General features: G+C 50.3%; 10 protein-coding genes across 10 annotated transcripts; 5 read left to right on the forward strand and 5 right to left on the reverse strand. All coding sequences in view use genetic code 12, as the record gives it.

Moving 5' to 3' along the window:
- Window positions 1-915: 915 nt before the first annotated feature.
- CCH1 (Cch1p) lies at window positions 916-7425 on the forward strand (the record flags this gene model as incomplete). Its single annotated transcript, XM_034158997.1, has 1 exon — window positions 916-7425. One exon carries the CDS (start codon window positions 916-918, stop codon window positions 7423-7425), a length of 6510 nt encoding a protein of 2169 aa, XP_034014385.1.
- Window positions 7426-7461: 36 nt separating this feature from the next.
- DIURU_000719 (uncharacterized protein) lies at window positions 7462-8955 on the reverse strand (the record flags this gene model as incomplete). Its single annotated transcript, XM_034158998.1, has 1 exon — window positions 7462-8955. One exon carries the CDS (start codon window positions 8953-8955, stop codon window positions 7462-7464), a length of 1494 nt encoding a protein of 497 aa, XP_034014386.1.
- Window positions 8956-9181: 226 nt separating this feature from the next.
- On the reverse strand, window positions 9182-11581 carry DIURU_000720 (chromatin-binding protein; the record flags this gene model as incomplete). Its single annotated transcript, XM_034159000.1, has 1 exon — window positions 9182-11581. The coding sequence occupies one exon, from the start codon at window positions 11579-11581 to the stop codon at window positions 9182-9184; it is 2400 nt and encodes a 799-aa protein (XP_034014387.1).
- Window positions 11582-11801: 220 nt separating this feature from the next.
- Window positions 11802-12383, reverse strand: DIURU_000721 (uncharacterized protein; the record flags this gene model as incomplete). Its single annotated transcript, XM_034159001.1, has 1 exon — window positions 11802-12383. One exon carries the CDS (start codon window positions 12381-12383, stop codon window positions 11802-11804), a length of 582 nt encoding a protein of 193 aa, XP_034014388.1.
- Window positions 12384-12562: 179 nt separating this feature from the next.
- Window positions 12563-13510, reverse strand: DIURU_000722 (uncharacterized protein; the record flags this gene model as incomplete). Its single annotated transcript, XM_034159002.1, has 1 exon — window positions 12563-13510. One exon carries the CDS (start codon window positions 13508-13510, stop codon window positions 12563-12565), a length of 948 nt encoding a protein of 315 aa, XP_034014389.1.
- Window positions 13511-13932: 422 nt separating this feature from the next.
- DIURU_000723 (uncharacterized protein) lies at window positions 13933-15228 on the forward strand (the record flags this gene model as incomplete). Its single annotated transcript, XM_034159003.1, has 1 exon — window positions 13933-15228. One exon carries the CDS (start codon window positions 13933-13935, stop codon window positions 15226-15228), a length of 1296 nt encoding a protein of 431 aa, XP_034014390.1.
- A 406-nt stretch (window positions 15229-15634) lies between these two features.
- MSH2 (mismatch repair ATPase) lies at window positions 15635-18397 on the forward strand (the record flags this gene model as incomplete). The annotated part of the gene is made up of 1 exon (XM_034159004.1): window positions 15635-18397. One exon carries the CDS (start codon window positions 15635-15637, stop codon window positions 18395-18397), a length of 2763 nt encoding a protein of 920 aa, XP_034014391.1.
- Window positions 18398-19106: 709 nt separating this feature from the next.
- Window positions 19107-20471, forward strand: DIURU_000725 (mRNA-binding protein; the record flags this gene model as incomplete). Its single annotated transcript, XM_034159005.1, has 1 exon — window positions 19107-20471. The coding sequence occupies one exon, from the start codon at window positions 19107-19109 to the stop codon at window positions 20469-20471; it is 1365 nt and encodes a 454-aa protein (XP_034014392.1).
- Window positions 20472-20893: 422 nt separating this feature from the next.
- RPS21 (40S ribosomal protein uS5) lies at window positions 20894-21643 on the reverse strand (the record flags this gene model as incomplete). Its single annotated transcript, XM_034159006.1, has 1 exon — window positions 20894-21643. One exon carries the CDS (start codon window positions 21641-21643, stop codon window positions 20894-20896), a length of 750 nt encoding a protein of 249 aa, XP_034014393.1.
- Window positions 21644-22616: 973 nt separating this feature from the next.
- Window positions 22617-23351, forward strand: DIURU_000727 (uncharacterized protein; the record flags this gene model as incomplete). The annotated part of the gene is made up of 1 exon (XM_034159007.1): window positions 22617-23351. One exon carries the CDS (start codon window positions 22617-22619, stop codon window positions 23349-23351), a length of 735 nt encoding a protein of 244 aa, XP_034014394.1.
- Between the last annotated feature and the right edge of the window lie 537 nt (window positions 23352-23888).

Below are 23888 nucleotides of genomic sequence, written 5' to 3' on the forward strand. Positions count from 1 at the left end.
GTCGTCCCACACCATGAGGATGATACACTCCAAGGAGTCGAAATCACTCCAATTTAGAAGGATGATTTCTTGAAATGATATGATTTGATAGAAGAAGTGGTACTTAGTCAATTCGATAATTTCTCTACAGTATTTTCCAAAAAATCTGAGAGGACAGGCAGTTGCGAGGTATACTCATAAATTCAAGTGCGATACTACCAGTCAATCGAGCTGGTTTTCCTTGAGTAATAATAATGGTAATACAAATAGAGGGCTGTATTCTATTTTTAGTTATTTCAGTTATGTTTTATGGCTGAGTCTCCTACTTGCTATATGGGTGCGCGCCAAGATCTGTGGCTAGATTTCCATAATTTCCTCGAGGGTCTTGCTTACTTAATCGTGATCTCAAGGGGTCTAAACGGGGACAGAGCTCAAGCCATGTTCCTAATAATACGAAGCGAACCACACACACGAGTATTTCCTCTTTCCTTCACTAATTTATCCGAAAACCATACTAACACTGCTTTTCTATTTGTTCCACTCCGGTAGTGTCGGCACCTGTAATGCGAGCGCCTGGCGAGCCAGAGATTTACCACGGTGGTTGTCGCGTGGTGAGTAGGCGGATCACAGTGATATGGGCTCCCGACTAGCACTACGCTGCTACCGAATTTGCACTAAATAAAACACTTATTAGACTATAGATGAGGGTAAATCTTTAGTTAAAACATCTTAGCTTCAAACACCTCCGTTATTCTTCCCTGTGGTCACTGTTGCTGGCTCGACACAGCCCCCGTGGCTCGCGATCGGGTGTCGCCATCGCGATGGTGCCCCGCCGCCGCTAGGCGCACCTTTTCTGCTGCCGGCGCCCCGCCACGCTATCGCCTATCACTTACTGCCAGTGACGCCGCTAAGCTCGCCCCCCCAATATCGGCGACGATGGAGGAATATGACCCTGACCGCCGCTACGACGCCACCGGCGACCGCCTGGAAATGCTCCGCATCCGCCGGGTGGAGCTCGCCGAGCTGGCGGCGACGACGCGCCGGCGCCACGGCGGCACCACCCCCGAGCGGGTCCCCCCACCACCACTCATCGAAACCCTGTTTGCCCTGGATATCGACGACACCGATCTCGATGCCCTCCGCGAGGGGCTCAATTTTGCCCTCGAGGACGGCAACTGGTTCCCCAGCCGTGAGCCAGATGAGCGCCGCCCCCTGGATGCGCCGCTGGCGGGCGCCGAAACTTTGGGCAGCGACGACGGTGGCGACTATACTGATTCCATCCCGCTAGCGTCACTCGACCCTAAGCGGCCCCAGCGCCCTACCTTGACCATCAATACTGATTTCGAAGCGGCATTACCCCGGATCCACATCGACGACTCCCTGTTCTTAGCAGTGCCGCTGTCGCACAACCCCCCAGCGCTGGCGCTGGTGTTGGACCCTGGGCGGCTGAGTCCCCACTCCCCAAGCAAAGAGCACCCGCCGCTGCTGCCTCTGGCGGCGCCTGCCAAGTTCCTGGAGTTCTTCTCCCGTATATCCGATCGTATTGCTGGTGAAGCCGATGCCGAAGACGACGACAGTGGCGCCTCATCTCATAGTAACGCCAGCGTGGCGCTGCCGCTGCGCCCGGCGACGCCGCTGTCATTGAAGTTCCACAACGTCCTGATAGACCCAGCCAAGACTCCACAAGTCGACCAGCCTCAGCTGCCGTCAGACTACTTCTCTGGGGTCAGATTCGCCACCAGCCGCGACCAGGAAGAGGCGCAGTTGCTTCCTCGGCTGCTGGCGACGTCGCTGCCAAAGAAGCCTGCCAAACAGTTCACCAGCGACGGCCAGCTTTTGCTCTTTGGTAAGTCGTTAGGGATTTTCCCGCCGTCACTGAAGTTTAGACAGTTTTGCCATAACGTGGTGCTGATCTCCTACTTTAATAACGTGATGTTTGTGTTATTATTGCTTCAAGTGGGGCTCCTCAGTTACCGCCAGTGGAACCCGATTGCGCTCCACGGGTACTACTATGCCGGTTATAATTGGGCCGACTACGTGTTGATTGTGATTAACATCGCCTATACGGTGGAGATTGCCCTTAAAATTGTCGCCTATGGTCTCTATAATGACCGGTGTATGTACCGCGAATTAGGTCTCCCCTACCCTCAGAATGTCGTCAAACTGATGTTCTTCCAGAGGAAATACGTCATCAACATCTTGGACGCATTTGGCCTCTCGAAATTGGTCGATTTGTTGTGGAACCGTGACCAGTCACGCCTCAAAAAGCCCCACCACAACCACCACGAAACTCATACGGTTCACGGCCATCCCACCCTTCAAAAGGCTCCCAAATTGAAAGTGCTGTCTTCAAATAATCGTGGCTGGCGCCTGGTGTGGAAGGAACCGGCTCACATCGATCCTACTGATGAAAACGATTATTCTGACTCTGATAGTGTCGAGTCCAATTTCGGGTTAACCCCCTTCGAATCACCAACTCTGCAGCTGCTGCTTGTCGGTACTCTGGGCCACCTTGCGCCGCCACCGCCATTGGACCACACAAACACGTTCTTCGTGCAAAGACAACACTTCCATAAACTCAACTTGAAGCGGGCGTTTTTGCGTGGTTCGTGGCACCGGATCGATTTTGTGCTGATGGTGACGTTCTGGATCCTGTTGCTTTTGCTGATTAACCATTATGACGCCAACCACCATATCTTTCTCTTCCGGGCCCTTCTGTGTTTGCGGATCCTCCGCTTCTGTAACTTGACCACCGGTACGCTGACGGTGCTTACGCTGATTAAGCTTGCGATGCCACAGTTGATTGATGTTGGGGTGTTTATCTCGTTTTTCTGGTTGTTTTTCTCCATTGTCGGGGTCTCCAGTTTCAAGCTGAGTCTCACCCGCCATTGCGTGTGGACCAACCCCGACGACCCCAGTGACACTTGGGTTAACAGTGATCAGTGCTGCGGCTCGTGGCTTGCTCCCAATGGTACGCTGATGCCCTATATCCAGCGTGACGGTCTGATGAGTGAACAGCGTAAGGGGTTCAAGTGTCCGATAAACTCTCAGTGCATCTCGGGAGATAATCCATTCAACGGTACGCTCAACTTCGACAATGTTCTTCAGCTGGCGGAGATTGTGTTTGTGGTGGTGTCGGCTAATACGTTTACGGATATCATGTACGACACCATGGACCTGGACTCGATGGTCGCCAGCTTGTTCTACATCCTGTGTATTTTCATCTGTACCGTGTGGTTGATTAACGTGTTCATTGCCGTGATTGTTGCCAGTTTCAACATAACGCGGACCGAGGAAAGCAAACGTCGTCAGGAGGAGGAGAAACTGGTGTGGAGACAATGGATGCTGGCCGCCGAGCACTCGATGAAAGTGGGGAAGTTGAAAAAACGTAACTGGCGACTTAGACTCTACTACAACATGGAATTCTTGTTTATCATACTCATCTTTGTCGACTTAATCGTCCAGTGTCTTAGAACTGCCTACTCCAGTGAAACGACGTTGAACTTGATCAATAACTTTGAGCTTGTGGTGACGCTGATTCTCTTTTTCGAGATTATACTCCGCTTGGTGTTGTATTTACCCGACTGGCGCGGGTTCGTGTCTCTGCGACGCAATATGACGGACTTGGCACTTGCCATTGTGACGATGGTCATCGCGATCCCCCCCGTCCGTAAAGGGCTTGGCCAGGTATACTTTTGGCTTACAGTGTTCCAGATTTTGAGAATCTACCGGGTGGTGTTGCTGACGAAAGTTACCCGGTCGCTCTGGCTCCGGCTCTTCAGTAACATCAAGCAATTGTTCGACTTGGCGTTGTTCTTCTTCATTATCACTTACCTCGTCGCCATCATCTGCGCCCGCTACTTTGAAGGCCAGATTGGCCCCGACGACATGGACTTAACGGAAAATGCCTTCCCCATGCACACGCTCCCCAATGCGTTTGTGGCGTTGTACATCATCACCCTGACGGAAAACTGGACGAAAATCATGTACGAACTCCAGGCAGCCGCCGTCACTACCCTGCAACGGGTATTCGGGCTGATGCTCTTGGTGTTCTGGTTTATTTTCTCCAACTTCATTGTTCTCAACATTTTCATTGCTGTCATTTCCAAGACGTTGGAAGTGTCTGAGGAGGGGAAACGTCGCAACCAATTATTGCAGTTTATTGACAACATCACCCACAAGTTGCTGACGATGAACATCGTGCTGACGTCCAAATTGCAACAGTGGAAGCTGAGAGTGTTTGACGGCAAGTTCCGCCCTCAAAATAAACTGACGGAACAGGCAGTGATCAACTTATTGTTGCTGGGGCTGGCCATTAATGATTTCATCGATGAAACTGAGGTGGACTCCGAAGAACAAGAGATCCGCGAAGGTAGTCGCAACTGGAGACTGAGGTTCCTGAAGTGGTGGCGCCGCCGCTACGGGTGGGCCAAGCGGAAAGTGGATAACCCATTTTTCGAACTGGCCCATTTAAAGTCGAAACATAACGCCTTGGTGGAAGAGTTCAACCCGCTGCAATTCGCTCATAAAATCTTACAGGAACGGAACGCGTTGGTGCTGAAACAGAATAAGTTTTTGATGGAAAACCCGCGGTTCAATAACGTGTTCTACGTGATTGCGCCGCGTCACCCGTTGCGTCGATTCTGTCAGCGGTTAGTGAAGCCCAGTTATGGGACCCGTGTCAACGGGGTCGAACCCTATAAGTACGTATCGGAAGCGTTGACGGTTTTCGCCTTTCTCGCTACCATCGCCTTAGTGGTGACGACGCTGTACATGACTCCCTTGTACCGTAAGCAGGAGTTTGAGAAGACCGGCACCCAATACAACTGGACGTTCTGGATTGAAGTGGCGTTTGTGGTGTGTTTCTCGTTAGAGTTTTTGATAAAAGTGATTGCTGATGGGTTCTTCTTCACTCCTAACGCCTATTGCCGGCTGCCGTGGAATATCATTGATCTTATCGTGCTCATCTCGATTTGGATTGAACTTATTGCTCTGTTGAAATCGGCAGGAAACGTTGTCCGAGTGGTACGTGGTCTTAAGGCTTTGCGAACGTTCAGATTGTTAACCGTACTGGAGACGGCCACCCACATCTTCCACAACACGTTGTTGACGGGTTTCACCAAGATCATCGAAGCCATGTTCATTTCGTTTTGTTTGTTGTACCCGTACTCGATCTGGGGGCTCAATATCTTTAATGACCGTTTGGGATACTGTCTCGATGGGCAACTGACCCGCGACGAGTGTATGAACGAGTACTCCAACCTGGTGTTCAACTGGGATATCCAACTGCCGAACGCATACGTCAATCCCGAGCTTAAGTTTAATCGATTCAGTGACTCGTTGGTGTCTCTTTTCGAGATTATCTCGTTGGAAGGGTGGACAGACTTGCTTACCAACGTGATGTCGCTGACAGGTAGAGGTACCCCGCCACAGCCGTTCGCGCTGCCGTGGAACGGGATCTTCGTCATGTCGTTCAACTTCATCCTGACGGTATTTATTCTCACGTTGTTTATCTCGGTTATTATTCTGAACTACTCTAAAGTGACGGGGAGAGCCTACATGACGGTCGACCAGATCTCGTGGTACCAAGTGGTGAAGATTTTGAAACAAGTGAGACCGCTGAAGCGGCAAAGAAACCCTGAGAAGTTGGGTCCCATCCGTCGCTTTTGTTACCGACTCACAGTGGAAAAGGAACTGGTATACTGGACTCACTTTTTGAATCTCATTTTGTTTTTGCATGTCCTCTGCCTTCTCCTCGAACACTTCCCCTCCGATACTTTTTCAGCGATAAATGACTTCAGGCTGGCGATGTTTATGATCTCGCTGTCGTGCTTCTTGGTCAACTCATACATGTCGTTGATTGCCAAAGGGTTCAAGAACTTCTTCCAAAACAAGTGGAACCCGTTCTTCCATTTCATATCGTTGGGGGCGTTCGTCACTACGTTAGTGGGTCTTATCTACAACAGAGCTCACTCTACCGTTTTCTACAACATCAACGAGTTGTTCTTGGTAGCGATGCTCTTGTACATCATCCCCAAGCTGAACCGGTTGTCGCAGTTGCTTCGATTCGCCTCGGCTTCGCTTCCCGCCATTCTTTCGTTGGCGTTCACTTGGGGGGTGTTGTTCCTCGTGTTTGCCATTGCCATGTGTCAGATCTTTGGCCTCACCAAGATTGGACCCAACGGTAATGATTACCGTAACTTGCGGCTGGTACCGAAAGCGCTTATCCTCTTGTTCCGGATGTCGTTTGGTGAAGGGTGGAACTATATCATGAACGACTACATGCTCGAAGAACCGTTCTGTACCCGGGGTCACGACATGGATGACCTGGACTGCGGCAACAAACCGTACGCCTACATCTTGTTCATCGCGTGGAACTTGCTTCTGATGTATATTTTCCTCAATATGTTCGTGTCGCTTATCTTAGACTCGTTCTCATATGTCAGTCGCAAACTGGGCTACAGTCACTTGATTGAGAGACAAGAGATCCGTAAGTTTAAGCGTGCATGGCAACAGTTTGATCCTGAGGGTACGGGCTACATTCTGCCCCATGATTTGGTTCCTTTCATTCATGAACTTAATGCGCTGGGATCATCTCTCAGTTTCGACAGTTTCTTCTACCGAGGCGACTTGAACTTGCGGCGACTCACCAATCGCTGGATTCGACGCAACAATCCGATTGATCCTTACGATATTCTGATTGACCGTCAGCGTTTGGACGACGTGTTTGCCAAGATCGATTGGGACAAAGTGAAAGACCGCCGCCACCAAATGGAGCTTTTCATCGAAGAGGCATTGATGCGGATGAAGTTGAATAACGAAGAAGGGATCAGTTTCACTGGGTTCTTACTCCAAGTGCCGCTTTACACCGCGTTTGAAGCCGGCAGATGTCTTGATTTGACCGATTTCCTCGAGCGGCGTCTTTTGCTCCAAAAGGTGGAGAAGTCACTCAAGGTGAAGCGAGTATACGAATTGGTATCAGCTTTCGCCTTACGTTGGGTGATGAAGAAGGATATGGCTAAAGGAGATAAGCCTGAGGCTGTTGATGAAGCGGCTAAGTTGAAGAAAATGGACCGCAATAGCCACCAACAGTCACCGCAAACCAGTCCTAAGTTTAACAATCCGTTCAAGGATATTGATGACATGATTGCTCAACCAGTATTTGATACACTGGGATTAAGCAGTCCCTTCCACGGATCCTACGAGCCGGCGGAACCGTTGGATACTTTCCATCATGACGATACAAAAGATGAAGACGACAGCTCGTTTGTCTACCAAGAAGAGGAGATTAGAGTGAGAGCACCGCTGATGCCGTACCCTCCCTTCGGCTTTGTCCGAGAAGTAGCAGATACGGAGCTGTTGGATAACGTTGAGATCACGGGGTTGGGTATTTCTCAGCAATCAACAAACCCGCCACGGAGGCGACCTCCTCCCGGTGACTTTTAGCATTTTATTACATAGATTAAAGCATACATGACTTATTTATTTCAGCCATTTGCGCAGCACAAGGCACCGTGCCGCTTGAGGGTATTTTACTTCGGCAAAGTACGTTTTAAGGTGAGCTTGAAAGTCTTCGCCCGTCATCGGAGGGAGACACGACATGTAGGTGAGGTAGTCTCCACTAATGTCAACGAGTTCGTCGGTGAAACTGTCCGGTGGGATGTCTTTAGCATTAGGATGGCATTGTGAGATATCGGGAATGCCCTCCATTTGAGGCACAAGGAGACAGCCCTTCAGGTGGTCGAAATTATACCGCTTGACTCGGTAGTCCCAGGTACCCCAATCGAATTCGATCTCACATCCAAATTCGCAACTGCTCTCCTTCTTGGTTCCTCCATTGCACGCAAATCCCACAACATTGTTGTTGGCATCGTTGGCAATGTTGCTGTAAGGAATACCTGCAAGAGTCAATACCATCTTCACGTACCCAATAATCTGATGAGGAATGGGGTATCCAGAGTAAGTGGGGTGGGGAAACTCGTGAGGAAGCGACAGTACTTGATGTGAAAGTCTCTGCCAATCAAGGAAAACGTATCCACTCGTAGTATTATCACGAGAAAATATTAAAGGGAATCCTGATTGAGTAAATTTTCGATGTTTCTCATTGAATTGCACGTCGGGAGACTTCGTAGTGAACTCTGGGTGACATGGTTGAGGGTATATTAACGGGAACACACGAGTGTGGTCAGGAAATAAGTTATTAGGTGATGGAGGGTGAGATTTCAAGGAAGCATTGAGTCCTTGGAGAACCTTCAACTCGTGTGTTGAACAAGCAGCTTCTCGTCTTACAAGTTCCCACTCGCGTCTCACGACATTGAGTTCGCAATGATGGACCACCAGTTCCCGCTCAAAGAGCGCTCGGTCATACTCTTTGTACTGCTTCCCTGTCCCACCCAAACATTCATAGTCCATTGTTTTGGGTCTCTGTCCCCACCACCGTTCGTAATGGCGACCAGGCTTCGCTGGGTGGAGTACAATTGATCTTGAGTTCACATCATACTCATACCTCGACGTAGGCGCTAATTCAATTCCACAATGCCAACTATTGAGCGCTTGTATTTCACGAAAGTGTACTTCATTTTCCCGTTGTAAAGCGATGGCTTCACGTTCTTTGACTATGATTTCTTGTTCGCGTAACTTTCTTTCCCGACGGTACAAGTCAGCGGCAACCACCTCATAGAGGTGTGCTCTCCCATCAATTGACTTACGCCTGCCTGGTGGCGATCGAGGCTTCACGGTAGTGGCTCCAACATTGAGAGTAATCTTAGGTTTCTTTCTTTGAAGTCGTGAAGGAAGTGCAGGACTGGGCGAAGGTGGTTCCTGTTTATCCGGTCCCGGAATTGAAGTTTTGCGACTGTTGATCTCTGAAGCATAGATCACCGCAACCCGATCACTGGGAGGTGTTTGGAGTGATGATCTCGCTGGCGTTGTAACCTTCAGGCTCAAGCGTCTTTTCCTCACTCTCGGTGGAGACATTTTCTGTGAACTACAGAATTCATGCGCTGATATCGGGGTTCATATAGACCACTCGTGAAGTGGAGTTGATCCGGTACATGTTCTGAAACCGTTGGTTGCCAACTCGCGTTTTGAAACGCGTCCGGTGGATCTCGCAGTATGAAAAGATAAAAAAATAATTTTAGGCGAGTCCACCAAACCCCACTGTACCCCACCAATTACTGAGTGCCCATAATCATGTATTAGTCTATTCATCAAGGGCCATACGAATATCGGAGATTTTCGATGCAAGCTTGTGGAACTCCATCCGCTCGGCGATCTTGGTGGCGGCGACAAGCGCCCGGTCGGTTTTCATCATCTTGGCAACCGATAATGCTCTTGCCAACCGGGTGCTCTTGCACAGTTCACCGAACATAATTAAAAGCGAGCGATCGAACATTTCCGAATATTGCTCCAACCGCTCCATAATCTCTTCATCAGGCTTATCTTCACCACCAGCAAAGTCACTAAGCATTTTACCCATAGTGTAGGCCCGGATGAACTGCTCTTCCGGTTCAATCATCGCCTGGTCGGTGTCCTTGGTCGTGTATGTACCGACAGGTAGTTGGATATCCAACTCAATTGGCAATGGCAACGGGAACCCGGGGTATCGTGATGCCTGTTTGAGGACAATGCAGTTCAATTTATCCTCCCACAACCCCAAGGGCCAGCACTTCCAGTTCTTCCGGAAGTTATCGCCTTCGTCCTCCGACGATTTCGTCACTGCATGGTGACAGTTGAGGAGAGGCACCCACCGAGCGTTGCCGCTTTCGCGCCACGAGTGAAGGGTCAACAACGCGTCATCGGCACCGCATACGATGCAGGGGTCGTTCATTTCGTTGTAAAACATCCCCTTGATCAACGGCACCTCGCTCAGCAGCGGCACGCTCATCGGCAACACCCGATCCTGCTGGACAAACCGGTAGTCGTCCAGAGTGTCGACAATGTTGTAGAAGTAGCTCGAGCCCACCTGGTGCACCGAAAACATCATCCCCACTGCCAGCAGCATGAGAGACACCACTGGGGCCATCTTGAGCACGGAAAGACACACCCCGTCGACGTTATACACTCTGACGTAGCCAAGCAGAGTGCCCACCACCACTAGGTCTTCGTCGGTCCGGCGACGGGACGCGGCACTGAGGGCCACACAGGTGATGTATTCTCCTTCAAGCAACGGCACCTGGCGCTCCCAGGCATCCAGTTCGACGTCATGCTGGCGGTAATAAATGATACCATTGTCTACCTCTTTTGCCGAGTCGTAACCCAGTTTAGCGAGAACAATCCCATGACGGTTAAGCGAACAGAGATCGTAGCCATAGTTGTCGACAAAGTGGTAGTCGTGGTGGACATTATGGTCGAAGAACAGCACTGTGATCAGTTGGCGTTCAGCACCAGAACGACTACACCAGGCGTACCCGGTGGAGTTCATCGCCATGTAACGACGATCGTTAGTCAGACCCTGAAGATTCCAGGGCGTCAGACCAGGAGAATAAGGAGTAATTTCGGGAACGAAGGCGCCCGCGGTTGAAGCCAGAGATTTGAAGCGTTTGGCTGGAGGCTGGGTTTCCCCGAAAAGCCCGTCATCATCGTCATCAGGGTAGTGGCCGTTATCATCAATCCCAGCCAAAAGCTCTTCGTCGCTGTCGCCATCGTCATCAGCTTCATTGTCAACGAATAAGCTTGCAGCGGGTTCGGGGAGTTTAAGTTTGTCTCTGACCACATAGATGCTACCCTTCAGCGACCCGACAAACACATCGCGATCTTGAGCGAACAAGTTAAGAAGCACTCCCTCGGCATTAGAGGGCACTTGAAACTTTTGGTTACCCGTTTGAGCATCGTATAAAGTGACCCCTTGAGGGCCAACAGTGACAACGTGGTCGCGGATGTAGTGAAGGTCATGGCACTTGCCACAGTCAAAGAAATGAGACTGCTGCCACTTTTTGTCGCGGCTGTAGAATGCCAATTGGTTAGTGGCGGTAGGCACGGCAAGGATGTCTCCCTGGGGACTCCACTGAGGGCGAGTACTGGCCAATTCGTCCTTGTGCTCATCTTCGTAGTCAATGGCATCCAAACTGAGGTGCATCTTTTCACTGATGACATCGGTAAGGGTGTGGATTAAGTCAGGGGTTTCATTTACCGTGGAGTAGATCGCCACTGAACCATTGGCCAACGCCACCGCCAAAAGCTCGCTGCGGTCATTATAGGCCAAATTGACCACCATATCCGCCTGGCTAATCTCTAACGGGGTACCAGAGCCAGAACACACCACAAGCTTAGCATCACCACCGCCACAAGCAATACGGTCGCCACTCATGATCACGGCATCGCGTAGGGGCAATTCCAGGCGGTAGATGACGCCAGTACTCTGGTTTTCCTTCAAATCAACCACCTCGACGTTCCCAGCAGTGTTTGTCACCACTGCCTTGTCGCCATGAGTGTCCACTGAGCACAAGTTGGCGATAATGTCCACCAGCACTGGTTCGAGCTCAGGGTCCAGCACGTCAAACACTTTGAGGATACCGGCACTGTTGGCCACAAGCAACCGCTGGTGCTTGGTATTGTATCGTACCAACGAGTTTCCTTCCGGAAACGCCGTGATCACGTCCATTATGGTTTGGCTTGTGGGTGGAAGGTTGATGATGAGGGTTACGCGTAATCGCGCTACAATTAAACGCGTCACCCCACCAGCCCGCCACCAGAGACAACATCGATGAGAAAATTAGAGTGAAACCATATGTCATCACGTGGTGAAAACGTTTAGCAATTTATCAAATGATAATTTTAACAATGGTGTTGTATCCACCAGGCTCGTTAACAACTATTTTTACCTACCAGAGGTCACTCATGTAGAACTGATGGAACTGATGGGTATCATCTCCATAAGTAATATCAAGCCCATAATCATAAACGTGGATGAATTTGTCGGCATCTTCTCGAGAAAATGTATTATAGACGACATTCTTCAATCCTGTCTTATAGCCACCAGGAATTGCATTTAAGTTGCGACGATAATTTATAAACCGTCCATGAATAAATGCTTGGTCTCCTTCACTGAGGTTAGCGTGAACAGTGAGCACTTTCTTGTATCTTTGGATGAGTTTCCCCATGGCGGCTTTCTGCTTGCCATGAGCCTCGGCTTCTCTTTGTCCTTCAGAATATGAAGAAGGGTCCATAGCTTCATTGACGTCTAACTCATCATGGATGTCCCGACATTCTTTCGTGTAAGCGTGGCGACACTTCACAAGTAACCACAAGACATTACCTCTTTGGTATGGATTTAATCCTGGGGTCTCCAGTATAACTCGTTCGATAACGTAATCGATGTTCAGGTGTAATGCCTGGATTTCTTCTCGAGTTTGGTCCCGTAACTCAAGCGCTTCCTTAATACACTTTTGGAATCGTGGATCCATGGGCAAAGGTATGGCTCCTGTGGAAATCGCTCACTGCCTCCCATACATATGCCAATGTACGACTTTCCTAAAACCCCTAAACCTAATAATCTGACCATTTACTTCAGTTGCCTGTATAAGCTAAGGCGCGACTTCTATACAATGCATTCCCTTAAAATAATTTATTGGTGTATAAGCTGTTAGGCCCATTCGGGCTTAGTGTTGTAGTCGTCGTTTCTTCTTCGGTTGCCACCGCGGCCACCACGACCGCCACGACCACGGCCCCGGCCCCGACCGCGACCGCGACCACGAGAACCAGACACCAGAGACTCACCGAAGGTGTCCATGTTCAACGTCTTTTCTTCGCTCCACCGCATCGCTTGGTGTTGTTCAGTAGACAGCGAAATAGTGTCAAAGAACGACAGCTTCTTGTCGTAGGCACCGGCTTCTTGTTCAGCCCGCTCTTGTTCCCGATCACGAGAGAACTTGGCATTGGCTTGTTCGAAGTCAAACTCCTCCGAAGGGATAGCAGTGGCAGTGGCGGCGGGAGCAGCAGGAGCAGCAGTAGTCGTTGCCGTCGCCGTGGCCGTGGTGGTAGGCGGCAGAGGTCTAGCACCTGGTTGAGGAGCAGGCGGGTGAGACGTATTCGCAGTAGCAGTGGTCGTAGACGGCGCCGCAGCAGGAGACGCCGTCGTCTTCGTAGGCTCAGGGCGAGAACCAGCGTATTGAGGGGCAGTCTGCGGCGATTGCTGAGTTTCACCACCCGACGTAACTCCCGTGGGAACCGCTTGAGGGTACAGAGGCCCCTGCTGGCCCATAGAAGTGGCCACAGGCTGTTGCTGGTGGTACATACCTGGTTGAGGAGGAGGCACGTATGGTTCGGGCTTCACCTGGTCAATGGGGATATCCAACACCGAGAGATCCTTGACATCGGACCCTCTAAACACGACGTAATCGTAGACCTCCAGCCCTGGGGGCACTTCGAACTGGGGCTTGCCCTCGGCGGCGAAACGCCCTTCCAGCCCAAACAAGCGCACCTGCTTCAACGCCACGGTGGCGTCGTCGGCGTTGATGTTGTCGAGCAAACCAACATAGCGCAATCCCTTGTTCAGGATCAACAGGATCGTCTTGCCGATGTACTGGGACATTAAGGGCGAGTCGGTGGTTGGCAAGGGTGGCTGCTAGCGCGACGAAATGAAGCCGCACCCCGTCAGTCGCTGGCTCACAGTTGAGACAACAATTTGAGGAACACAATCTAAATAGTTTAAGTTCAAAATCTTGTGACTTTGAAGAGTATGGTTAGCTAAATTCCTTGGTAAAGATATCGGTGGCAGGGTGGAATTCGACAATTGTCATACTGATCATTTCTATGATGAATTGGCCCTGGCAATACGAATATAAGTGAAAAGTGAAAACAAAAAAATTTCAATATAGTAAATATGATGATAGGTTATATTATCATCAATATTTGTCATCATATCGTACACTCTCCCACTTCTTCACTACTTTTCCCTTGACTCTTCCCATAACAGGGTCGCGCTGGAGACAAAATCTCTTCTCGACGGTGACCATGGACGACGAAGAACACACTCGCCCGGTGGAAGAGACGGTGCTCAAGGAAGAAGAAGAGGCTTCCGTTGACCCGCCGCAAGTGGATGAGGCCGAGGAAGACTTGATCGAAGACGCCCGCAGGGAAGCCGATGAGCTTGACGCCAATGACAACGCCGAAGGCGCTGAAGGTGCTGAAGGCGCTGAAGGCACTGAAGGCACTGAAGGCACTGAAGGCACTGAAGGCACTGAAGGGGCTGAAGACGAAGAGGCGCTCCTCAACGAGGATGTGGCCGTTGAAGATGATGTCTACTCGCTCCCTTCGTTCAAAAACAAGGATCTGCAACAGAAAACCATCAAACGGAACGTTCGCCGAGCGAGACCTGATTCTAACTCCCACTCGCCAGTACCGATGGAAGCAGCGCCTCCTTCTTACGAGCAAACCCCTGCTTACGAAGAATACAGCAATGAGGACCCAGAAACCCGCAAGCGCCGTGAGCTTGAAGCGAAAATGGACGCTGCGGTCAAGGCCAAGGCCACCAAGCGGAGAAAAGTCGACTATGATGACATCGAAAGGATGCAAGATGATAAGATTGATTTGCTCAAGCAACAAATGGTGTATGCTGCCACTGTGGACGTGGAAAAGAATGGCAGAGGTGAGATTGCCACGGAGAAGCTTAAGCTTTTGCCCGAGGTGATCGACATCTTGCTGAGAGCCGACTTGGCGATTTCTGTACTCGACAACAACTTGTTGGATGCGGTGAGACAATGGTTAGAGCCGTTGCCTGATGCGCTGATGCCCGCCTATCAGATCCAAAAGGAATTGATCACGGCGTTGGAACTGATGCCGATCAAGACCGACCACCTTGTCGCTCTGGGTATCGGTAAGGTATTGGTGTTTTACCAACGTCTGAAGCGTACCGAGGCGTCGCTTAAACGGATTGTTGACCGTTTGATCAGTGACTGGACGAGACCTATTTTGAACAAGTCTGACTCTTATAAGGACCGGACCATCGCGTTCTCGGCGTACGACAAGAAGCGCTACGCCAACCAATTGCTGTCGCAACGGGTCAAGTCTAAGGAAGCCAAGACCCTTTACGAAGTGAACGCCGAAAGAAGAAATCGGGCAGCCATTCCCCTGGCGCGGACGACTGCCTACAAGATTGCTCCTCAAGTTGACCGTGACCTGTTGCGTACGAACCGTAACCAATCCGATGAGCGTTTCAAGAGCATCCAGCTGAAGATGACTAACATGGGGCGTCGTAAGGCCACTAAGAAGGCTGGACCGTCTATTGAGGGTAAGGGACTCAACATGTAAATTACGAGTTATGCAATACACACTAATGATGAGATTAAACGTAAGACACAGAAAGCAAAAAGAATACAGCTTGTGGTGGGCTGGGAATAGGCAAAAAGAAGTGATTCCGCCCGGGCTCGATCCGGGGACCTCATCCGTGTTAAGGATGCGCCATAACCAACTAGACTACGGAACCTGTTCGAGCGTTTTAACAAGTTGGCTTTATGGTAAACTGTTGGTTGAAACAGTTTATGAATCGCCTAGAACTTGTCCTCAAAAACTGTATTTTTGTAGTCCAAACTTACACAGGTGTCGCGTCAAACTATTTTTAACCCTCTTCAGAGCATATTTGTCGATTTTGGCAGATCCAGCTCTTCGCAGCTGGGTGCGACTATTTCTCACCACACGCGTAATTAACTAGACGCGTATGTCACTGACCCGTCCCGAACTCAAGTTTGCTGACACCACCCACGAACGTCTGTACTTCCGGAAACTCGCCCAGCTTCCGGAAAAAGACGATCTGGTGGTGCTCCGAATCGTGGACCATAAGGACTACTTTTCGTGTGTTGGAGCCGATGCCGAATTGGTTGCAAATGATATCTACCACACGCCGCTGGTGATCAAACACCACCAGGACACTCCCTATGTGACTATTCTGCCTCAAGTGTTGTTCTCGTTGTTGAAATATGTGTTGTTAGACAAGGGGATGAAGGTTGAGTTCTACTCGCTGCCTAACATCACTCAGATCTGTGTGGGATCTCCCGGGAACTTAGACGCAGTGCTGAGTCAATATGGCTTTAACTTTGAGTTTGCTGATGGTCTGACTCCGGTGACTGGTGCCATTAAGGTATCTCAGGGACAAGTGGGGTTAGCGTGTTGCGACAGCACCAACCACTTGGTGTGGGTGTCTCAGTTTGATGACAATGAATTGTACTCTAATCTTGAGCTGGCACTCTTACAAATTGGGGTCAAAGAAGTCATTGTGCCTTATCTGCGTAACACTAAGGTGCCTGACCAGCTCAAATTGCTCCAAATGTTGGCCAAGATCGACGGTATTCTCGTCGATGAGCACCGTAACTTCAACGCTAACAACATCAATGATGACTTGGCAAAGATAATTGACACCGACGACGAAAATGTCACTCCCACCATCTACTTGAAGTCGAGAGGTATTGACGAAACTAAGCTCCCGTTGGCGATGGAGTGCACTGCAGCAGTGATTGACCACCTTCACTTGTTAGAGCTGGAAACTCCATTTGACTTTAATCTCTTCAACTTGGCTGATTACATGCGCATGGATCTGCTGACGATTAAAGCGTTGAACTTGTTCCCGGCGGGGCTGGGCCAACGGCAATCTAGTCTTAAGCCGGGTACCCAGGTGACCCTGGTGTTTGAGCTTTATAGTCGATACTGCAAATCCACTGCCGGTCAGCGGCTTCTCAGTCAATGGCTCAAACAGCCTCTTACCAATTACGAACACATTTCTCGTCGTCAACAATTGGTACAAGCGATGGTTGATGAACTGGTAGCTCGGCTCTCGGTGCATGAATGGCTCCAAAAGGTTCCTGATATCAGACGGCTCATGGCCAAAGTGTCACTGAAGCTGCAAGATTACCTGAATAAGCGGTTGGACGACATTGTCCGTCTTTACCAATTAGTGCAATCTTTACCGGCTCTCACTGAAGCCTTAGAAGATTTTGATGAACCATTGATTAAGTCTGAATTTGGCGACACGCTTAATGAAATCTCCACTCACTTGACTAAATTTGCTGAGCTCGTTGAGTACACAGTTGATTTGCTGGCGCTTAACCTGGCGCTGTTGGTCGGTGCCGAATTCAACGTCAAGCCTGAATTTGACGAAGGGCTTGTGGAAATCGCCAACACTCTTGCTCGAGTCGAGCGAGACATCCAAAGAATCCATGAGGAAGTGGCTGACGACTTGGGCATGGAACTTAACAAGAAGCTCAAGTTGGAAAAGCACCAAGTTCATGGTTGGGCTTTGAGAGTTACCCGTAATGACTCGCTGGTGTTGCGCAACACTGGTAAAAAGTACCCTCAACTCCAAACGGTGAAGGCCGGGGTGTTTTTCACTACCCCTCGCCTTCAAGAGCTCGCCAAGGAATACGACGACACCCACTCACAATATAACTCGAAGCAAGCTGAGCTCATCCGCAATATTCTAGACATTGCCGCCACGTATCTGCCTAAGTTCACTCAGCTTTCATTGTTGTTAGGAACAATTGACGTGATTGTCGCTTTCGCCATTGCTGCTATCACTGCCAAGATTGAGTACGTTCGTCCTCAGTTAATTGAGATCGGTCAAGAAGGGCGTAGGGTGGATTTGAAGGATCTGCGACACCCAGTATTGGAGGAACAGCCTGATCTCGTCATCGTAGCTAACGATGTTGACATGCAACCTCATGGTTTCCTGATTATCACTGGTCCTAATATGGGTGGTAAGCTGACGTATATTCGTCAAGTGGGGGTGATTGCATTGATGGCTCAAATTGGTCTGTTTATCCCAGCGGCAGCGGGAGCTACACTCCCAGTATTTGACGCTATTCTTCTGCGTATTGGTGCTGGTGACTCTCAATTGAAGGGGTTATCTACATTTATGGTGGAGATGTTGGAAACGTCGCTGATCCTCGCGCTGGCGACTCTGGACTCTTTGATCATCATTGACGAGCTTGGACGGGGTACGCTGACCTACGACGGTTTCGGTTTAGCTTGGGCCATCTCTGAACACCTCATTGCCACCACCAAATGCTCCACTCTTTTCGCCACTCATTTCCACGAAGTGACTGAACTCGCCGACAAATACCCTGACCAAGTGAGCAATCTTCACGTTGTCGCCGAGGTTGGCAGTAGCAGCGATGACATCACATTGATGTATAAGGTTGAGCCGGGTATCAGTGATCAGCTGTTTGGTATTCATGTGGCTGAAGTGGTGAAGTTCCCCGCCAAAATTGTCAACATGGCCAAGCGCAAAGCTCTGGAGCTTGTTGAAGGGGGTGAGCTGGTGTGTAAGCGGTTGAAGGCCACCGATGAGGTGAAGGAGGTGTTGCAGAAATGGCGTACTGAAATGGGCGGCAAAGTTACCGATGCTGACGCTGCTGTCGCTCGCCTTCGTGAGTTGACCCGGGACATGGTCGACGGCAAGGCGTTACAAGAACTTGTAGACACTTTATAAATAATGCATTTGAATATAAATAATTGTTTGGACTCGAACTTGTAGACATATTGTTTAGATCTAAAAATCTTTACTTTTTCCCATCAAAATTGCAAAATCAAGGATTTATCGATGTCAGTAAGGATTTGTATTCTCAGCAAGAGAGTGGACTGAAACACTAATGAATGAAAATTCTACTGACAACGAAAAGCAGAAACGGCTGCATCATTAATTCCATGTGTCGGTCGGTTACTGCTGCAAATCAACAACTTCAATGCTGATGCAAGTGATGACAACCAAAGAGAAATCCCAATGCAGAAGCACAACAAATGCTGATTAGTTTCATCCAAAGAGTAGCCACGATAGAGTTTCGATAGAGTTTCGACAGACGATTTCCAGACTTTACTATCGTCACTTCGCTCGTTCAAACATACATTCGGTACGCTCATTTATCGATTGGCGCGAAGTGACCCCAAATGCACCTTACACTTTGGGCAAACGTTGATGAAATAGATAATTGCTTACAAACGAAGCAGAGCACTACTATTAATGACACCATTTTTAAAATCACCAACGGGCTGTCACCATGCACGTAAATCTTAGTCACGGATCTTTCTAGATTGTTCAGCCTCGTGTGTCATTCGATCCTGCACACAGCCAGAAAGAAAGGTGCGGGTGTCGCGCTAAAAAATGGTGACAATCTCGTCAAAGGCCCATCACCCTAGCCACCATGTTTTCTCCCGACGATATCGTGGGCCAAGAGCTCAAGCACAACCTTACCCTCGAAATCCAGCGGCGCTACAACCTCGGCGAGGATGCTAAGGACTACGCCGACTACATCGTCATGTTGATGGCCACGGGAAAGTCCAACGCCGATGTCGTCAAGGAGATCAACGAACTCTCGTCGGAAATGAAAATTGACGAGCAATTTGTCGCCATCATCTATCAAGAAGCTCAGAATATCATTGAGCGGGTCCAGCAACAGCAACAAATGCCGCAACCGCCGCAACAGGCGCCGGTAGCGGCGGCTCAGCCCCAACCGGAGTTGCCTCCTTTGCAATCGACATCGCAGCCTCAAGCGACGTTCCCTGTACCTTCAGTGGCCATGCCTCCGTCGCAACCGCAGCTGGCATTTGCTGATCAAATCGCTCTGTCATCTACTGGGCTTAACCTTGCCTCGGCTAGGCCGCGGGTTAAAGTGCCTGAAGGGCCTAAAGCATCGCTCAAAGGAGTGGGTCGTAAAGCCGGTGCCGGTGGCATTGGCAAGAAGCAGCTGAACCCTCGTGACTTTAACAGCAAACTGCAACAACGCGGGCCGCAAAAGCAGTTGGCGGCGAAGGTTGAAAAGGCGATGGAATTGTCCGACAACCAGGTGCACATCACGCAGAAGACGCGGGGCCGGTGTCCTGACTTCCCCAACTGTCCCAAAAAGGACTTTGAGTGCTCGTTGGCTCACCCTACTCGCCTCTGTTACGCTCACCCTAAGTGCCCTAATCCTCCCGGTACTTGCAGATACTTGCACCCGGGTGAAGACGATGAGCTCATTGCCGCTAACGAAAAGAAGAAGAAAGAATGGGTGGAGAAGAAGAAGTTGCAATTGCAATTGCAAGCGGCTAAGTGTAAGTTTGGCGCCAAGTGCGCTAAGGACCTGTGCCCCTTTGTCCACCCTACTCCGGCCAACCCCAATGCGTTTGTCGCCACTCTCGACTGGTGTCCTGACGGCAAACAGTGTATGAACGCCCAATGTGTGATGGCTCACCCCCCGCCTCCCACGGCCAAGCTGGCGGCCCAGGTGGCCGAAGAAATCCTGCTTCAGCAGTGCAAGTTTGGTAAGATGTGCACCAACCCCAAGTGTGCTCGTCGTCACGCGCAGCTGTTGGTGGCGTGCAAGTATGGTGCCGAATGCCGTAACGTCAACTGTGTCTTCATGCACCCCGTGGCTGAACCGTGCCGGTTTGGCGCTAACTGCAAGAACCCCAAGTGCTTTTACCAACACCCTGAAGGGCGGGCCAGTCATGGTCCGATGACGTGGACTCGCGACCAACAACAGTTTGCCGTCCCTGAAGACCAAGTGATGGAACAAGTGACTCAATAAATCACTTCAAGCCAGGGTCAAGTTAATGACGTTCTTTTTACGAATGCTTTTTTATGATGTGATATAATATGGGAAAAAGAAGTATTACCTCCAGGCGAGGAGGGGATGAGTTAAAGAGAGTTTAAATTAAGCAAATAAAAAAAGAAAAGAATTCAAACAAAAAAAAAAAAACAAAAAACAAAATTGAAGAGCATAGAGACAGAGACCTAGTAAAGACTCGTCACCCTAACGAATTTTAATGACTGACGACACTGTATAGAGTAATAGAGATAATTTTCATGGGAGATTGAACTCGAGTGAAATAGACCTTGAAACGTTAAACCTCCACAGTGTCGTTGGTGAAGTTAGTTATGTTTCAGTGCTTACATAGTGAATTAATCAATTAGTTTAGTTAAAATACTATAATACATTTAAGTATACACTTAGTATCTTCTCTTGGAGCCGGCGGCTTCTTCGGCGTAGGTTTCCAAGGGGCAGGCAACCAATTGCGATTCGGTCCACAAGTTGGGGGTCAAGAAAGCGTAGGTGTTACCGATGGCAATGAAGGCGGCCTTCAAGGTGTTTTCGGTGGTTCTGGTCGAACCCGACGAGGTGGTGTACACATCTTCGACACCGGCCAATTGCATCAACTTCTTGACGGCGGGCGAGGCGACGATACCCTTACCTCTGGGGGCGGGGATCAATCTAACTTGAACCGAACCACACTTACCGGTGACCTTACAGGGCAACGAGTGAGGGGCACCCAAGTTCGAACCCCAGTAACCTCTTCTGATGGGGATGATCGACAACTTGGCGATGATGATGGCGGCCTTGATGGCGGAAGCGACTTCCTTGGCGGTCTTGATACCCAAACCAATGTGACCGTTGGAGTCACCGATGACGACGACAGCCTTCATTCTGGTTCTTTGACCGGCTCTGGTTTGCTTTTGCACCGATCTGATCTTCATGACTTCGTCCTTAAGGTCGGGCAACAACAAGTCGACGATTTGGTATTCCTTGACGGGCAACGAGTGCAAGAAGATCTCTTCCATCGAGGTGATCTTGCCGGCCTTTACCAAACGACCGAGCTTGGTCACGGGGGTCCAACCCTTTTCTTCTTCTCTGCGACCGCCCTTGCGGCCACCTCTGCGGCCACCTCTACCGCCAAAGTTTCTTCTGGGAGCTTCAGACATTGTTAATTATCGGAATGTTACGTGGAAAGCCGGGGGGGTGGTTTTCGATCGATAATGGTTTGGTGCTAGGGTAGGTGGAAAATTTTCGGCGCCAGCGCGCCTGCGCACAGGCCCACCGCACTGGGGCAGACACCCGTCTCCCTCGATGATTTCAGATCACGTGATGCGAGTGCGATCGATTAGGGTTGGAGACCTAATGTCTCATATCCCTATGAAGATATGTGATCACTGTCGTCGCCTGCCTAGCAAGTGACGTCATCAGACGCTAATCGACTCTAGGTCGCCACCAGTCACAATCGCGACGGTTAACACCGCAAACCCCGTACAGATCAACACGACAACCGTAAAGGAAATGTCTGTAGTTTCAACGGTTTTCTCCCAGGTAGACAATCGGCGCTTAATTACTAGGGCGTAACGACTTCTCTCTCTCCAGTGGCGGTAGTTCGATCGAAGGGCGCGTTGAGCTTCCACGCGTCGACTCTATACTTTAGCGGTAGTCACGGAACGGAGGGTCCACCGGTGGCATTCCGTGAGAGCGCGCTCTACTGAGGTTACTGGCGGTGTAGCGTGATTGTTTCTTTTGTGATTGGTGGGGGTGGCGGGTCTCAATTGCTGCCGATGATGCCCCCGAATTCGCCTCCGCAACCTTAGCGTTTCGAGCAACTTGCGCATAGCAATCATGTCGCTAGGCGAGCGCTCGGCGCCGAAGAACCCCGTCGAGGGGTACCCCCAGAACCGCCATTATTGAGGGCGTAGCCGGTCAATTGAAGGCCTCTACCCATGTAAATGGCCCCGGAGAGCCTAGCGAAGCGGCCAATGCGGCCATAGACACTCTATTGCTCCCGCTAACGCCACTTTCTCCCGGTAGCTCGCTGCACGCGGCAACCCCATGTAGCGCTAGCCCCCTGCGCTATATAAACCAGGAGGCGCGCCCCATAGTCATTCCCTTTCCTTTCCCCGACGAAGAGAAACAATGTCTTACGCCAAAGCCGCTGCCTCTGGAGGACCCGTCAATCAAGCGGACAAGCTCCCGCAACCCGCCGAAGTGAAGCTGACCGCCACCCCGCAAGGCTCCGTCGAAGTGGTGCCCGAGGAAGATTTTGAGGAGTTGAAGCACGAGACGAAGAAGGACGCCCAGGACCTCGCCCAGGACGTCAAGAAGGGCGCCGAAGCCACCAAGAAGCAAGGGAAGCAGGCGCTCAACCAGGCGAAGAAGCAGGGCCAGGAAGCGCTCGACACCGCCGCCAAGAAGCTGGAAGAGACCTACAACGAGATGAAGGCGAAGTACGAAGAGCTCAAGAAGCAAGGTGGCGAAGCTTTTGACGAGTTCAAAAAGGAATTCGACCAGTTTGAACGCGAGTACTCCGCCAAGGCCCAGGAAGCCGCCAACGAGATCCACAAGCTGCTCAAGCGGTTCGACGCCCAGTACCTCAACGGCGCCGGGTCGGCGCTTGTGGCGCGCATCGAGCTGTTGTTGCAGCGCGCCTGGGTCGAATTGCAGAACCCGGTGGTGGTGGTGCAAACGGTGGTGGGCGCCTTGGAGTTGTCGGCGCTCTACATCGGCTACCGTGACCGACACAGAATCAACTTGGACAACCCGTTGGTGTTGGGCACTCACCTCGCCGTGATCACGGGGACCTACTTTGCCAACAAGCACTGGTTCGACAAGTACTACCCGCAATACGACCAGAAGCGCCTCACCAACTAGATAGATAATTCTCTTTGCCATCCCTCGACATCTTTAAATACACACGCGACAATATAACTGTTTTAATGCCACTGTACTTAATCACATTAATTGTATCCTCGAAGAAAGTTTGGGGGGTTAGCAACGAAAATAAATCCGTGCCAGCAACGTAACAGAATTACAAGAAAACAGGGATTAGCTGGTCTAATTGAGGCTAGGGTAGTGATCAAATCAATTTGTATCAATTGTCTTGGTCGTAGACACTACATATAACCCATAGTATCACCTCTTGATCCAACTGTGGCGTCCACTAGAGGTTATCTGGTGTACGCGGGGTGACGTCATGGCGGGGCTTTTTTTGGTTGCGAAATGAAACACTAAAGCCTCGTTGAAATGCGGACGATTTCATCTCGGTGGAATCCCGAGGGGGGGGGAGATGGTATATAGTTGCCCCACATCCTGAAACGTGAACTTGATATTCTTATATACTGGAGCTATTTGCCTACTAATCATCACTACTTCAGCTGATGTGAGGGTTCTACCAGCTGTGGCTAAACG

This window comes from Diutina rugosa, assembly GCF_008704595.1.
Source record: "Diutina rugosa strain CBS 613 chromosome Unknown scaffold3_size541584, whole genome shotgun sequence".
NCBI lineage: Eukaryota > Fungi > Ascomycota > Pichiomycetes > Serinales > Debaryomycetaceae > Diutina > Diutina rugosa.